At 32.7% G+C, this 18,865-nt stretch overlaps 1 protein-coding gene across 1 annotated transcript; it reads right to left on the bottom strand.

The window, feature by feature from the left end:
- Positions 1-381: 381 nt before the first annotated feature.
- LOC149139039 (secreted RxLR effector protein 161-like) lies at positions 382-17,473 on the bottom strand. Its single transcript, XM_089450563.1, has 3 exons — positions 17,417-17,473; positions 14,152-14,373; positions 382-516 (listed from the first exon to the last, which is right to left on the bottom strand). Exons 1-3 carry the CDS (start codon positions 17,471-17,473, stop codon positions 382-384), a joined length of 414 nt encoding a protein of 137 aa, XP_089306689.1.
- Between the last annotated feature and the right edge of the window lie 1,392 nt (positions 17,474-18,865).

Raw genomic sequence — 18,865 nt, forward strand, 5'->3', positions numbered from 1 at the left:
ATTCTAGAACACTCCATTTCTAAATTATTTGAACATCTCCCTTTGATGCATAGACGAATTTTCGACAATGCCTAGTTGTTTTCTACATATTTCAAAGTTCATCTTTCCAAGAGGTTTAGTAAAGATTTCAACTACATTTCAACTTGTATTACAATAGATTAAGTGAATTTCCTTTAAATTTATCTATTCCCGTACAAAACGGTGTTGAACTTCAATTTGTTTTGTTTTTCCATGATAAACTGGATTATTTTCCAAGTTAATGGAACTATGGTTGTTACATTTGATTCTTATTGGACTTCTTTGTTTTTGTCCAACATTTTCAAGAATCCTCCTTAACCAAGTAGCTTCACAAATTGGATTGGTCAAGGTTTTGTATTCAACTTATGTAGATGAAAAAGAAACAATCAGTTGTTTCTTGTTGTTCCGTGATATGATCCACAACCCTATATTGAATCCATATCCAAAGGTTGATTTTCTATCATTAGGATTTCCAGCCCAATCTGAATCAGGAAAAACCTGTCAAATCAACATTACATTCATCAGTATACATAATACCAAAATTAATTGCTTCTTTAAGATATTGGCGAACTTTCTAGTGTCTTTAAAAAGGCTTAGACATGAAATAACTAAGGATGGTGACAGAATATGTTATATCTCATCTGGTAGTGGCCCACGTAGTTTAGAATTATCACTAGTTAACGATACAAAGTTGCATCACCTCTTTAGTTCCATCATCATTTTATAATTTATCATTTTTGTTCTAAAGGAGTAGATATTTCCTTGCACTCAATCATATTGAACCTTTTAATGATTTTCCTATTTTTGCTTTGTGTGAATAGTGTCTTACCAAATTTCCTCCAAACATCAAGACTAAACATGAATGCAATTCACCAAAATGCTTCATCTTAAATACCTCTCGCAGTTGTCTTTTAATTTATTAGATCAACTTGGATGCACTTTCTATTATGATAAGATCATCAATATATAAAGATATCAAAGTAATATTCCCTTCTTTATCTTTCTTGATGTACAAGTTAGGATAACTTTTGCTTCTCACAAAACCTTTCTCATAAAAGAAAGAATCAATATTCACATACCAAGATCTTGGTGCTTGTTTCAAACAATATAAATATTTCTTTAACTTGAAAACAAGATGCTCATGTCCCTTCTTTACACACCCTTCTAGCTAAACCAAATAAACATCTTATTTTAACTCACCATTCAAAAAAGTAGATTTGACATCTAACTCATGCATTTTCCAATTATTTTTTGTAGCTAATGCAATAATTATTCTAATTGTGTTCAACTTAGCTATAAATGCAAATGTGATTTCATAATCAATTCCTTTTTTTTGTGAATATCTTTTTGTAATCAATCTAGCTTTATATTTATCAATATTGCCATAAGTATTAAACATGGATATAGACAATCATTGGCATCCTATGGGAAATTTCCTTTTAACTAATTATGTTAATTCACATGTGTCATTCTTCATTATAGAATTATATTCTTCATTCATTGCACTTCTCTATTCTTTATATTCCTTAGCTTCTTCATAACTTAAAGGTTCTACAACATTTATTCCATGAGACATCAATGCATGGTCATTATACCGTTTAGGTGCTTGAATGTAGAGTGATGACTTTCTTGGAGTTTTCCTGCTATCATCTTCTTCTCTTCTTCTTAGATTGAAATGATTGATTGATACTTCTTTATTTTGAACCTGTACTTAATCTTGTTCCTAATCAACACTTGTATCTATTTCGACATAGTCATCAATATCATGCAATACACTAGTATTATTTGTTTGATCACATTCATCTATATTCTCATGAAACACCATTTACCTACTTGAAATAAATATATGTGAGATGATATAAAACAGTCTTTTTGTTTTTTTATCCATACAATAACTAATAAATTTGCACATAATTGACTTCGCATAAATTTTTCTTCTTTCATATTTAGGAATATGAGCAAATATCCTGCATACAAAAACTCTTAAATGAATCACTTTTAATTTATACACATAAAATGCTTCAAAAGGTGTTTTAAGATCTAAACTTTTTGTTTGAATCCTATTTTTAAAATAAATAATTGTATTAATGGCTTCAACCCAAAAACCATTAGAGACACTTGTACCTTGAGTCATACTATGTGCACATTGTCCTATTTTTCCTCTTAACAACTCTATTTTCTTGAGGTGTATGTGATATTGTAAGTTGTTGTAAAATCCCATTTATTTTAAAATATTGATTAAATTATGTTGATTTATATTCTCCCCCATGATCACATGTAATAATTTTGATGCATATTCGAGTTTGTTTTTAAGAAATTACTGCCATAGAGAATAATCGAACTTGGGAATTAGCTAATATCAAAAGAGACAAAGCAAAAAAATGGTGAAAAATGGGTATATAAGACCAATATGAATGAAAAATGAGAAATTGAAAAACATAAGGCAAAGTTGGCTACCAAAGGATTCTCACAACAGTTTGGTCTCGACTATGGTGAAACCATTGCTCTAGTAGCAAGGTTAGACACTTGAGAGGCATTTTATCCACAACAACTCAACACAAATGGAAATTCTATCAACTTTATGTAAAACTTGACTTCCTAAATGGTATATTGTAGGAAGAAGTTTATGTAGAGAAACCTACTGGTTTTGAAGTTCCAGGAAAGGAGCATAAGGTATAGAAATTGAAGAAATATTTGTATGGTTTAAAACAAGCTCCAAGAGCTTGGTACATTCACATCGACACCTATCTCATCAAAAGTGGGTTTTGCAGAAGCACCCATGAGCCAAATTTGTATAACAAAACTCATCAAGGTAAAATATTTATTGTATGCCTTTACATTGATGATATTTTTATATAAGAAATATGATGTTAGAAGACTTCAAAGAAACAATGCAGACAAAGTTTTATATGACTGATCTAGGGGCATGAAATACTTATTAGGCATGGAAATTCACTAATATGCTAACAACATTTTTGTTGGTCAACAGAAATATGCCACTGACATCATCCAAAAGTTGATAATGACCAATTTCAGACTAGCTAATACACCAATTTCTCAAGGCACCAAGTTGAGCAAAGAATATGCAACTCCACTAGTTCATCCCACATTGTATAAAAGTCTAGTTGGTAGTTTGTTGTATCTCACTGCAACTGGACTTGATATCATGTTTGCAACAAGTTTTGTCTCTAATTTTATGCAGTCACCTAATATTTCTCATTGGAATGTTGCAAAAAGGATCATAAGGTATATTGGAGTGACCCTAGACTATGGCTTGTTCTACACTCATTTTGAAGATTGATTCCATTCAGGTTATATAGACAACGATTATGTAGGGAGTTTATATGATCACAAAATCACCTCAAGGTATGATTTTCATCTTGGAACCAATCTGATTTCATGGGCATCCAAGAAATAGTCAATCTTTTCAATATCTTCTACAAAGGCATGGTGTGTTGTACACTCATTTTGATGGTTGCTTACATTCAATTTATATAGTCAATGATTATGCAGGGAGTTTAGATGATCACAAAAGCATCTTAGTGTATGTTTTTCATCTTGGAACCAATATGATTTCATGGGCATCAAAAAATCAATCAATCATTTCAATATCTTCTACAAAGGTAGAATATGTAGTAGCAAATTTAACATCTTGTCAAGGAATGTGGTTGAGAAGATTATTGAAATATATTATAAATATTCAAAAGGAGCCAAATCCTATTTACTGTGATAATAATTCAACAATTTCTTTATCAAAAAATCATGTTTTTCACAAAAAGAGCAAGCTCATTGACACACATTTTCATTTCATCCGTGAGCTTGTCAATGATGGGGACATAATACTTGCTTTTTGTGGTTCCAAATATGAACTTGCAGATATTTTCACAAAGCCATTGGGAAAAAATGTATTTTAATTTTAAAGAGATCAATTAGGGATTGTAAGTGCCTCTACTTGTAACAATTGATATTAGGAGGGGACGTTGAGATATTAATCTCACTGTCTTCTAGGCGTCATCACATTTGATTCTCTTGTCTATTAGGTGCCATAGACAATTTAGTTTTACTTCTATTTAGTTGAGTCTCACTCTAGTCATTTATTGTTGATGTTTTCCATGTAATCTATTTAATTATTTTGAATATTGAGAAGAGCAATCTCTCCTCTAATTTTTCATTTTCATTCTTTGTCATTTATATATCTATATATATATATATATATATATATATATATATATATATAAATCAATGTGTATATAATTACTGTATTAAATCATTCTATCTATTAATTTTTTTGACATTCTATCTATTAATTTTTTGATATCTTCAATTATATATGTTCTTGTGGGTTAATTTGTTTGAGGATGATTGAGTTCCCTCTTATACTGACGTTTTTCTTCTTTGAGAACATGAGAGGTATTATACACATTAAAAAATATACAAAAATATAGATTAATTTAGATCTATTTCAATATAGGTTTAAGATTGATTTATTAAAGCTTTGGTTATAATATATAGAATTTTAATGACTCCTAAAGAAAGATTCCAAATCATATAATATTTAGATTTCTGCCTTTACTTTAGTACATTGCATCATTTATCAACCCAAACTCAACATTAATCCATTAACCACTGCATATAAAAAGCACAATTCATATTATTAAGAAATTTTTATTAAATCATTCCCTTAAATTTATATTTAATATTTATAGTATTTTTTAATATTTGTATTAAAAAAATATTTTGGTTGATTTTATTTTTATTATTATTTTATTAGTATTATGAATTATATATAATAAATTTATAAAAAAAATTAGAATCTTTGAATATAATTATATTATAGACATATGAAACTGGTCAAATGACTTCCTACATTACTAAAATGAAAAAATTGAATGAGATGCTTTTTGACAATATTCATTTCATTAATTATCATTTTCATATATTAGTTTTAATTTTGATAACAAATCCATAAATTAGTAAAATTAATTTCCATATTGTTATATCTATAATTTTAAAATCTTTCATTTTCAAAATTTATAATATTCATTAAATTAATCATAATTTTAATAATGAGCTATAAAATAATGTAATCACATAAATTAAATCACTCATAAATGTTAATAGACAACCATTCATAGTAAACATCAAAACATTTATTTTATATACATATCACATTGTTAAAATTTAAAAAATCATAAAATTATGTAAATTAGAATTTTTTTTTTAATTTTTTTTTCTTCTTATTAAAAATAATTATCATATAAGTTAAACATATAAACATTTAAACAAATCAAGTTCTTAAAAACTAATATTCATCCTTTTTCATTGGGAATTTTTAATTTGTAAACAGACTTTGTTATAATATTAATATAGATCCATCTAAATCATGGATATAGAAAACACGGATAGGGATCAAATTTATTGAGGTACAAACATATTTTTGATTGAAACAAAGTTGAAAACTAGTTTTGTAGAGAGATTTGATTCATCTGAATACTTACTAGATTTTTTATTAAAGTAGATCTACACGACTATTATATACACACATGAAAATGACCAAAATATAGAATAGTGAGACTACTTTAAATGTTTTAACCATAAAAAATTATTTCTTCTAATTTCATATATATATATATATATATATATATATATATATATATATATATATATATATATATATATATAATGTTTTATTGTTATTAATATATTTCTAAATACACGCTAATACTACTTAGCAAGAATTAAATATGAGTATGAAAAATAATAACCATTCTTTATTTCCTTTTAAAATTATATATGCTACTTTATATATCTCTTTTAGATTAGGTTGCAATATTAACAAATATGTACATCTATTTTTTACTTTTTATTATAGCGCATATTTTCCTTTTAATTAGAAAGTCTTTTTTATTTATTTAAGAGAGACATATGTAAACTCCACGTTGAACACAGACATAAGCACGCATCGCCCTCTTATTGGGTTGTAGAATGCATCTCTAAGTGCAACCATTGGTGAGATATTAATCTCACTCTCTGCTTGGTGTCATCACATTTGATTCTCTTTTTTGCTAGGTGTCATAGGAAGTTCAATTTTACTTCAGTTTAGTCGAGTTCTACTACAATAATTTAATGTTGATGTTTTCAATGTAATCTATTTAACTATTTTTAATATTGACAAGAGCAATCTCTGCTCCACTTTTAATTTTCATTCTTTGTCATGGTATCAGAGAACTAGGTTGTATAAGACTCCAGAGAGAGCAGCGCTTCAATTTTTTTTTGGGCTTGGAAAGAAGAAGCAAGGGTCATGAGAGGCTGAGGAGAAAAGCAAATGTGTGCACCTGTAAAAAGGGCTCAGTGCATCGATTTTGCATCTCAGCCAAGAAGAAACTATAAAATAAATGATAAACATATGAAATCATCAAATTTTTATAATTGAAGCACCCTATCAAAACAAAAAGGGTGCACATTTGCGCATAAAATCCCTTCGTAACTTCACAAACAAATGAGGGCAAAAAACTGTAACTCCCTCCTCTCGCATTTACCCACTTTCACTGGCTATCCCTGGGTAAACATGAGCCGAGGGTCACTATGATATGACTCAACCTCTTATGTGACCTTAAAGAAATGGAGTCGATAATTGAAGACCTTACTTACCTGCCTCAAGTGCCACAGGACCTCCAAGAGTAACCCAACCCCTATAGGTGTCCAACACCTGAGACAAATTACTTGTTCACTAAACTTGAGCCCAATTCACTCCCTTTCCAAGGCCTCCATGTGACTATGGGTTACCATTCTCTCCCATAGGGCTGCATCAGTGACTGTGGCATTTTTCTACCAGTGTTGTACCAACGACTACGAGAATTAAGGCTACTTTCTAGTGTTGAGGCTAAGCCTAGGCCTATAAATACATGAAACTTCCAGAACTCATAAAAGAAATGAAGATGAAGCTTACAAACCAAAATTGATTGTAGGAATTGACCTGACCTTCCCTAGTCGAGTCTAAGATTTTGTTAAACACTTGGTAGATATGCAACCTACAGGTCATGAATTCAAGTCTAAACATAAGTGTTTGAAAAAATAATTGTGGTTTAACAAGAAGGGTCCCTATCACATTAACTATCATATCATCAATTAGGTCTTACAATCATTATTTATTTAGTTACAATTAAAAAAATGAATAGAGCCATGATTGAGAACTATCATATAACCATGATTATAAGTAACATATAAATAGATAATTAACCATAATAATAAAACCATTAAAGCCACATAATATCTAGTACATTTCCTTACCAAAAGAAAGAGAAATTTAACTTTTATTAAACATAAGAAAGTAAGCAAAATCTCTCTTCAGCTAATCAACCTTGTGCCATACTCCGAGCATGAATGTGGGATCTCATGGGATAAACCAATCCAACTAAATCCAACGGAATCCATAGGTTAAAACACCTCCACCCTGTCCACACCGCGACCACACCTAAACTAGTGTCGAGATCACAAAAAAAAACCTGTCTTGGATGCCTGAGTATTTCTTCACCATCCTTGAGGAATTTTCCTATCTCCACCTTTACCGTTTATCTCGCCATTACCAGTCAAGGGATTCATAGGCCTTTAGGAATTTTTCTAAGACCACCTCATCTCAGATTCCAAAACCATCCGGAAATCAAAAGCTCAAACCAAGAACAATTCCATCACATAATGGCTATCCAGAAATGGAAAGGCTATGCTAGAATACACTATCGAATATTGGAAAAATCCATACCAATTATAGAAAAAAAAACCATATACCAACATGCACATACCATGCAAGTAAAAACCAACTACAGAATTATACATGCAATCTCTTACCTGCAAGTATCCCCGCTGAAGTTACTTGATCCTTGCCTTCCTTTGCTTTCCTTGTCCTTCTTTTCTTTACTTTCCTTTCCTTTCCTTTCCTTGCTTGCTTACATTCTTTCTCCTCTTGGTGCTCTTCTTCTCTCTGAAGCTAATTTCAAAAATAAATTGAGAAAATGTTACAAACTAATTCTCAGAAGCCTTTTTTTTAATGAGGCCTCTGTTTTCTTCAATTTTCCATTATTTTCCTTCATTTTCCTCCTCACATGCAACATGTCACCTTTCACCTTCCTTTTCTCCTAGTTTCCATTATTTTCATAAATGTGCTAAAAATGCCTTTTTACTTGTCCAAAGCCTTAGCCATTGTCTTTGGCAATTTCCCTTAGCCATAAAACACACCAAGTGATCCCCACTAGGATATTTTGCCAAACATTTAACTTGGAATAAGTGTCCCTTTCCTGTGATCTTATTTTACCTTTATTAACTTATATTACATGAGCTTTTAACCGGAGGATGTTACAAAAAAAATAAAGTCGTCGAAGCATTTTTCAAAGGATTGAAGGTCAAATAACATTAGTGTTCAAAAGAAGAGACTTTTTTCGAAAAGTCAAAGTTCATATTGATATTTGAAAGGAAAGTTCTTTTTAAAAAACATAAAAGTCCTTTGAAAAGGCTCATGCATATTTGTTTTAAAAGGAAATTTTGTTTTACGTTAACAAAAGTTTTTTCTTAAAGAATCTTTGAAATATTTTTAAAAAATAACTATTTGAAGGCTTGAAAGGAGAGAGTTTAGGAGAGAAAATTGTTATTGAAATTAAAAGATTCTTTTATTTAATTTAAGAAAAAACTTGAAATTGTTATAAAGAAAGTAGAGGGCACTTCATTTTCCTTAAGGAATATTTTTTGTCTTGGAAAGAAGACCGTAAAAGAGCACACACATCTGTGTTAAAAAAAATGGCTTTCTCCAGCGCTTTGCCATAGGCCCCGACTCTTCTTGGAAAAAATTATGAGTTTGGTCTTTAAGAATGAAGACATTTCTGCAAGCTCAAGATTGTTGGGATATAGTTCAGAATTCCTATGTAGAGTTGATCCAAGAAGCATGAGCAGCCATGGACAATAATCAATGGAATGCAGCTATTGAACTCAGAAAGAAATAACACATATCCAAATGCTGGATACAAAACTTAGTCGATGATTCTATTTTTGACAAGATAATTCGTACATCCACAACAAATGAAGCTTGGGAAATCCTCAAAGCTATGTATCAAGGAAATGATATGATGAAGACTATGAAATTGAAAACACTGAGAGCTTAGTTTGAAACTCTAAAGATGATTGACACATATAATGTCGATCAGTTCATGACTAGAGTCATCAGAATAGTCAATCAGATCATACTCATTATTGAAACCATTACATATCATTTTTTTTTAAAGTCCTTCCAAGTCTGCTTAAGAAATATGAAATGATTGTAAGAACCATTCTCGAATCCAAATATTTTATAAAATTCTCAGTAGAATAGTTAACTGGATCACTTCTGGCACATCAAACAAGACTCAACTTGGTAGAATATTCTATGGAATAATATTTCAAAGAACAACTTTCTTTTGACAGAGGTAAAGGTAGAGGATATAGAGGCGACAACAAGTGAGGCAAAGGTCGAAGTAGAGGAAGATTAAAACATCATCATGCAACAGAGAAGTGGGGACCTCCACAAAACAAATTCAGAGAAGCAGACCATGGAGAAAATCAAATTTCCAATGCTATTAATGGAAGAAATTTGGGCATTATGAACATGCATGTAGAAAGACACAGTCATATCAGCAAAGAGGTAGTGTCCATCTCTCCAAGAATGAAGGATAATCCTCTGAAATAATGTTTCTTTCTTGCCATTTTTCTAAAGACACTCACAACAAGGACCTTTGGTTTCTGGATAGTGGCTGCAACTATGATATGACTGGTAACAAAAATCTACTTTCTTATCTTGATGCTTCCATAAAATCATAAATTACTCTTGGAGATCATTCTTGTATTAAAGCTTAAGGGAAAGGTATTTTCCCTATTCTTACTAAACCAAATCAACACAAATACATTCTTGATGTTTATTATGTTCCACAACTGAGGCATAACCTTATTAGTGTAGGAAAATTGATGGAATATGGTTATGATGTAATATTTCAATGGAACACATGTTATATCTATTACAAACATCCAAATAGAAGAGCGATAACAAAGGTTGAAAAAACCAAGAATAAGATGTTTCCATTGTCTCTTAGGAGTTTAAATCTCTCACAGTCTTTTGTTCACAATGTTTCAAGAATAAATGAGTCTTAGCTATGGAATCTAGGTATGGCCACATCCCATTCAAAAGTCTAAGTCTTGTTCAAAAACATTCAATGGTCATTGGTCTCCCTACTATGAATGCAATTGATTGTAATTGTGATATTTGTGTTCTAGCAAAGTATAAAAGATATAGCTTTCCCACATCTTCCTGTAGAGAGAAAGATACTTTAGAGCTAGTCCATACAAATATGTCGTCCAATGCAGAAATAGTCCATTGGCGGTAGTATTTATTTTCTAACATTCATTGATGATTATAGAAGGCATTTATGGGTGTATTTTCTCAAAAATAAATCAAATACATTCTCAAGGATCAAATAATTCAAAGCATAAGAAGAAAAGTATAGTGGAAAGCCTTTGAACGTATTCAGATCCGATAGAGGAGGATACAATCTAATGACTTTAAATATTTTAGTGAACAACAAGGAATCATAATGCACAACACAACAAGATATACTTCACAACATAATGGAGCAGTAGAAAGAAAAAATATGTGGATCATGAACATGGCTAGATGTATGCTTCGTGAGAAGAAGTTGTCAAATAACTATTGGGTTGAAGCAGTTTTGACAACAATGTCTCTTCTCAACAGATCTCCAACAACCAGTCTCCAAGATATAGCACCTCAAGAAGCATGGGATGGTAGAAAGGTAAATGTATCTCACTTTAGAATTTTGGGATCAGTAGCATTTTCACATGTTCCTCAGAAGCTAAGAAAGAAGCTTGACGATGGGAGTGAAAGATGTATTTTTGTAGGCTATAGTGAGCACTCAAAGGCCTACAGACTTTACAATCGAGTTACCAAGAAGTTTGTTTTAAGAAGAGATGTAAAAAAAAAAATTGAAAAAAAATCTTGGTCTAATGATGTTAATGAAGATTCAAATAAGTCTTTTTATCCACCACAACCACCAAGATTCCAGGTTGAAAAAGAGTAATACCATTATGAAAATGTTACATGTTCAAGTAGTGAATCCACCAACGATTCAACATCATCAAAAGACAATCAGAAAATAAGAAGCATCAGAGAAATATATGAGCAGGAGCATGAGTTTGACTAACAAAATATGTTTGCATATCCTTCATCTCAACCAACTCATTTTGAAGAAGTAGTTAAAGAAAAGAATTGGGTTGATGTAATGAACCAAGAAATTACTGCCATAAAGAAGAATTGGACTTGGGAATTAGCTTATCTCCCAAGAGACAAAACTAGAATTGGTGTAAATTGGGTATATAAGACCAAGTTTAATGCAAAAGGAGAGATTGATAAACATAAGGCAAGGTTGGTTGCCAAAGAATTCTCACAACAATTTGGTGTTGAATATGATGAAACCTTTTCTCCAGTAGCAAGGTTAGGCACTGTAAAAACCATTTTATCCATAATAGCTCAACAAAAATGTAATGTCTATTTGCTTGAAGTAAAAATGGTATATTGCACGAAGAAGTTTATGTAGAGCATCCTCTTGATTTTGAAGTTCCAGGACATAAGCATAAGGTATACAGATTGAAGAAACCTATGTATAGTTTGAAGCAAGCTCCAAACACCTATTTCATAAAAAGTTGTTTTTCTAGAAGCACCCATGAGGCAACTTTGCATATCAAAGCTCATGAAGGTAAAATTTTTATTGTATGCTTTTATGTAAATGATCTTCTTTATACAGGAAATATGATGTTAGAAGATTTAAAAGGAGTAATGCAAACAAAGTTTGATATCACAGATCTAGGGGTCATGAAATACTTCTTAGGCATTGAAATTCACCAATTTGGTAATGGAATTATTGTTGGTCAACCAAAATATGCCTCTCATTGTCCAAAATTTCAGAATGCCCAATTGCAAACCTAGTGATACACTAATTCCTCAAGGCACCAAATTGTCTAAAGAAGATATAACACCGCCAGTTGATCCCAGGTTATATAAATGTCTAGTTGGTAGTTTGTTGTATCCCACTGGAACTAGACCTGATATTATGTTTGCAACAAGATTTGTCTCCAGGTTTGTGCAGTCACTTAAGATTTCTCATTGGAAGTTTGCAAAAATGATCTTAAGGTATATTATAGGGACAATAGACTATGGTTTTTTCTATACACATTCTGAAAATTGTTGACTTTCAGGTTATACAAACATCGATTATGTAAGGAGTTTCGATGATTGCAAAAGCACCTCAGGATATGTGTTTGACCTTTGAACCATTCTAATTTCATGGGCATCCAAGAAACAATCAATAGTTTCATTATCTTCAGTAGAGGTAGAACATGTAGCAGTAAATTCAGCAGCTTGTCAAGCAGTGTGGTTGAGAAGATTATTGAAAGATCTATGTAATGTTCAAAAGGAGCCAACTCCAATTTACTGTGATAATAGTTCAACAATTTGTTTATCAAAAAATCATCTTTAAAGAGCAAGCACATTGACACACATTTCATTTCATTTATGAGCTTGTGAGTGATGGGGGTATAGTACTTGGTTTTTGTGGTGCCAAAGATCATTTTGCGGATATTTTCACAAAGCCATTGGGCAAGAATGTATTTGAATTTCAAAGAAAGCAACTAGGCATTATAAGTGCCTCGACATGTAACAATTGAGATTAGGAGGGGATGTTGAGATATTAATCTCACTATCTGATGGGTGTCATCACATTTGATTCTCTTGTCTGCTAGGTGTCATAGATAGTTCAATTTTACTTGAGTTTGGTCAAGTTCTACTCGACTCATTTATTGTTGATGTTTTGAATGTAATCTATTTAGTTATTTTGAATATTGAAAAGAACAATCTCTAGTCAACTTTTCATTTTCATTGTTTGTCAACTATAAGCCCATACTATAATTTATCAAAACAGCATGCCCAAAAAACCAAAACTCATTTCATATAACACATTAAAAATATTGATTAATTAAAAAAAAATATAACTAATTTGAAACTCAACTTTAGTGAACAATATTTTAAAATATTAGTTAAATTCAAAAAGACCCTTCAAATTCCCAAAATACCTATGCCCTGAAGACCCATGCTGGCTTGTCGGTGGGGCCGCACCCGTTGACCTTAACCCCACCAGGCTGCCTTTCAGATAAAAGCTTGGAAGTATCGGGCACAATGAGTCTAGGCAATGCGTTGATAACCGTTTCTGCTTTATTTTCTAAGTCAATGTTTTAAATCAAATCAATTAAAAATGTTATAACGTTGATAATGATATTCAATTAAAAGTGAAATGGTCTGGTGATTTTTTTTCCACTCGAGTTGATAACCGTTTCTGCTTTATTTTCTAAGTCAGTGTTTTAAATCAAATCAATTAAAAATGTTATAACGTTGATAATGATATTCAATTAAAAGTGAAATGGGCTGGCGATTTTTTTCCACTCCACGCCATCTGTGTGATGGAATTTCATCCGGGACAGGGATGTCGTGTCGAAAGAGGAAGTATTCTCACTTTTAATGAGACCTTAATTTCAAATGAATTTCAAATATTTTCATTTGAATCTTTGCCATCAAGCAGATATAAAGTAGTTTGGCATCAACAATGAAGTTCAGCATCGACTGTCGCGCCCCCTGCCTCAACGAAGGGCGTTTTACAAACACACGTGTATTAGCCAAGGTATTGAACAGGTTACAGGCGGGTCAATACCCTCGTCTAGCCATCGAAATTGGTTCAAAATTAGTAAAACGATTGGGGCCATTAGGGTCCCTCTCCACCTGTCCCGATTAGTGGCCAAGTCGACGAAACATAACAATCAACACTAGCCAAGGGAGAACGCGGCGAATGAACAGTTCGCTCTTCCTATTCGTCTTTATAAGTATTCGCATTCGCATTCCTTCGCATATTTCATCTTTCCCCGTGGAAAGTCTTCTAACCATCAGAGTTCTCGCTTTCCCATACATAATGATATTTTCTGTTCTTGCGAATCCCTTAGATATCATATCGTTCGTGTTAACAGAACTTCGATCCGATATTATATTGTTTGTCTGCTAACTCTGAGCTTTAGGATGAAGGGCCCTCCTGATGAATGGCTCTCCTGATTATGATCTTCTTCCTGCTCATTGACAATCCACCGGACATTGATACCATTCGCAACGCCCTTGTCGACGATGGCTCCTGCTTGCACAAGGCGATTGTCATGGGGAGGACGCAGTGCCACCAAAGAGAGAAGCCCCTCGTCCGTAAAGAGTGCCACCCAGGCCTTGAAATTGACGTCCTACAGGACTTATTTTAAGTTTTAGCACGTATTTTACAGTTAGTGAAAATTTGTGCACATCAGATTGGACGTTTATTATAATGAAGGTTGAACGTTTATTATAATGAAGGTTGAGTTTACAAAAATCTAATCATAATGTACATATTATACATAGGTGATACACATGGGTGATCTAGTTCGATTGCTTTGTACGTACAGGGTACAGTACAGACTACAGGGCTATGGCAGAGCTATGGCTAGTTTGCTATATTCTTTCAAGATCTGGTTCTTGAGAATTAATGGGAGATTATGGGACTACAGGGCTATGGCAAGGCTATGGCTAGCGTGCTATACTTTTTCAAGCTTTGTTGTTCAGGATTAATGTGACATTATGGGAGTAATTGTCGGCCATATGAATATTGATAACAGAATTTAATGCCTTATTTACTAGCATTAGAATTCACTCTCTTGCAAAAAAAACTTTCGAGCCTTTGGCATCTAACCATTTGTGGTTTGATGAATTATGGGTTTTATGGTCTTACATTATCCTATGCCATTGCTCCTTCTTGCTAATTGGAAAAGGAAATAACATCCCTGCAATCTTTTAATTTACCCTACAACACTCTTGAATTTGTTAGCGTCTGAATATGGCATGCTTTCTCGTTCAAAACTGTTAGACTTGTGGTATGAGCCTATCAGGGATGTACTCTTTATTTACTTATGCCATTACTTTGTTGTAAAACCTAAAAAATATTTACAAGTTATGTAAAATTTGATATGGTATAGAACCCTTAAGGAAATTTTAAAGTAAATTAAGGTGTGGTTGCTTTATTTAGTTATGTTGTTAGTTATTGTAAAACCTAGAAATTACTTACAAGTTATATGTAAATTTTGATATCGTATCTAAGTAAATTAAGGCGTTATTTCTTCCAACCAGCTTAGGGAGCCCATAAGGAAATTTTGAAGTAAATTAAGGCATGATTTCTTCCAACCAGCTTGTGGAGCAGCTCAAACTCAGGTTGGTAGCCTGATACACCCTCAAATTCAAGAAAAAAAGTGTGTATTTTATATTTTGTATCCTAATCTATTATGTGTTTTATGGTTTTATGTTATTTTGTAGTTTTGGGGAGTTGAGGATTTTGAATTTTCAAAATTGGAGTGGATAAGAGGTTTAATGTTATTTGGTAGTTTTCTGGAATGGGAAGTTGAAGATATTGAATTTTCAAAATTGGAATAGATAAAAGGTTTTGAGGAATTAGATTTATTTATGAATCAAAATTTCAAAAACATTTTCTTCAATCTCTCTCAAATTTTTGCATGATGTTCTAGCAATTGTTTTAAGAAGATTTTAAGGTTGCCAAGCTTGTTAAATAAGGAACTTCATAACTAACGAACCTGCCTAGAGCCCACCACTTAGTAATATATCCAATACTCATCCAAATAAAGTTTAAGTAATTAATTAAATGTAACATGCATAGAATGTTCGGTATTTAAAGTATAAATAACTAACTAAATGTAGCGTAAAATTTTTGGTATCTAAAGTCTATTCTTGTTGTATAACGATCTCTAATGTTATTTGGTAGTTTTCTAAAATCAGAAGTTGAGGATTTCAATTTTTTAAATTCCAGTGGATAAAAAGTTGAATGCTAGTGGTATTTTTTTGGAATTGGAAGTTGAATATTTTGAATTTTCAAAATTGGAATAGATAAGAGGTTTTAAAGTATTAAATTTATTTATGAATCAAAAGTTCAAAATCAACATTTTCATCCATTTCTCCCCAATTTTGTGCATGATGTTTTCAAAATTGTTTTACAAAATTTTTAAGGTTAAAAACCTTGTTAAATAAGAAATTTCATAAGGAGCATGTTCAAACTTAGTAAGCTATCCAACACTCATCCAAATAACAGTCTTTAATGCTATTTGGTAATTTTCTAGAAACTAAAGTTGAGGATTTTAAATTTTCAAAATTGGAGTGGATAAGATGTTTAATGCTATTCGGTAGTTTTCTGGAATCAAATTCAAGATTTTGAAGTTTCAAAATTGTAGTAGATAAGAGGTTTTTAACCAATTTAACTAAAATATAACCAATTTGATTCTATTTCAAATACCACTAGGCATTAAATCTATTTATGCATTTAAAACTATATTTAAAAAATCACTATGAACCATCATTGGCAATTTCCGTATATTTTGAAATTACATGCTATAAGTCGCAAATTTTATGGTGATAATTTTAAGAAATCATGGTTTGACTTTTGGATTTTTTTTTCCAATGCATACAGGAATTCCTATAAAAAAACCAAGATATAATACATACTTCTTAATTCAAACTTCACTAAAAAATAATTTTTTTTTTTTTTTTTTAAGAAATCATGATTTCGCTGTTGGATTCTTTTTTTCAAATGCATATAGAAATTCCTATAAAAAGAATACCAAAATATAATACAAATTTCTTAACTCAAACTTCAAATTATGAATATTTTTTTTGGAAATTAAAAATATAGAAATCATAAATAAAAAATTAAATTGAATTTTAAATCATTCATACATCCTAACCTTTCATACGTGAACTGAACTGAAATTTACTTGAAATTGTGTTGTATTTTTATTTTTATTTAATTCATTTAAAAAAATGAAAACCAAATATTTTTTTTTTGTAAGTGTAGGTAGTGCCTTCCTTTTCTATTTATATTGACCAATAAGTCCAGATTCATCGTTTTGGTGGCCTCAACTTGCCCCGAGGGGAAACCAAGTCTATTGGCCACCTGAGTTTGCTATAAGCATTCCAGAAACAAAATTTCACTAGACTTTCCCTCCGGACTATGTGCACTAAACAATTAAAAATACTTAACAATCTAAGAACTAGCATAAAACTACTGAAAAAAGAGAACTATTCGCTAAAAACAGAAGAAACATTCAAGGATCATTCCTTCCGGTCATCAGCATTCTCATCCGCATTTACGGGGATATCCATGGGTTCTGCATGAGTTTGAGTTTTTTGTGCCATCTGAGCCGGCCTTTGTTGGATCTCATCCAACTTGTTATCTTGCATAATCATAATCACCTGCAAATTCTTCATTTCTTCTTTCAGGTTTGGCATCCCTTGAGCGATTTCAGCCATTTCCCCTGCAACTTGCTCCAGCGCCTTCGAAAGAAGGCATTTTAGAACCTAGTAGACATGAAGAGCTTGCCAGTAGAGCGTCATCCTTCCACGAGTGTTACCAAGATCTTGGATTATTTCTACCCACTCTTCTATCTCAGGGTTAGACTGTTCTTCCATCACGTTTGCCTCCATTTCCTGAATAAACTGGCGGATGTCATCATCCGTTCCTTCTCTGTAAGCTCTAGAAGCTTCCTGAACTGCTGTTAGCATGGATCTCCTTCCCCTGTGATGGCTAGTTGGTGATGCAGTTGACGGGTCGTCTCGATTCTGCTGACTTGAGCGTCCTCTGCCTCTACACCCCCTTCCGCGGCCCAAGTGTGCCATCCTTCCTTTTATCCTTTCCTAAAATCACGATTATCTATAAAGGCTCCCTTTCTGTGCATTATGCCCTGCTCCTCTTCCTCCCAGCATGGCTTACCTTTCCTTCTACCCTTTGCCACCTTCGAGTGATATGAACCACCTGTCCCACTACCGCCACCAATTTTGTGTTCCTCTTTCATTCCACTCCTCCCACTCCAATTTCTTGAGATGTGCGCTGACATGCGGTACACTACCATGGCGGGAAGGACGATGCTACAGCTAGGAAAGGATCCCTCTATCCTGTCGCAATCATGCTTTTTCCTGCCACCCTCGTCTGCTTTTCTCCACACCTCGATCGGGGACCCTCTGTCTCTATTTTCATTGGATCGTGTCTTCATTATAATCATCGATTAATATCATTCTAAGCGTTTCTAATTCTGGCTTTTCTGAATGTGTCACCCATATACTATCCAATTTCCCTCCCTGTTCCTGGCTTCCCCGGTTTGCAAGAAAATATATTGCTCTCTTGCCCTCGCTTCTGACATGCTTAATGATCATGTACTCAAATCTTTTTAAAATAATTTCCAGCTCTTGGATTAGGATAGCCGTCCTCCAACTTTGATTAACTTTGTCCCATGAGGTTCCATTATTAAGGTTTTTAATTATGTGCGTTACCATTTGGGAGTCTCCTTCCACTTCCAGGTTGTTGTATCCATTTCTGATTGCTATTACCGGTCCTTGACGTACTGCCATCAATTCGGCTTCGTTGTTGCTCATGATGCCACCATTGTCTGAGTAAATCCATTTTGTTCTGCCTTGGTCATCTCGAAAGAGGCCTCCAATCCCCACCGGGCCTGGGTTGCCTTTGGATGCTCCATCGAAATTTAACTTTATGAATCCTGTCAAGGGGCGAGAGAAGTGCATGGTACTGTTGCACCCTATATTGGGTTGTTTCCACATCTGTGGAGCCACCATTCCTTGGTGTAGGTTCAGCTTCCTTAAAATTTGGTCTTCTTCCGGTGTTGTTTCCTAGTCCTCTGTGCACTAGGT

The sequence above is a fragment of the Pinus tabuliformis genome, chromosome X (assembly GCF_031772625.1).
Source record: "Pinus tabuliformis cultivar Carrire ecotype Pingquan chromosome X, CPIR1, whole genome shotgun sequence".
NCBI lineage: Eukaryota > Viridiplantae > Streptophyta > Pinopsida > Pinales > Pinaceae > Pinus > Pinus tabuliformis.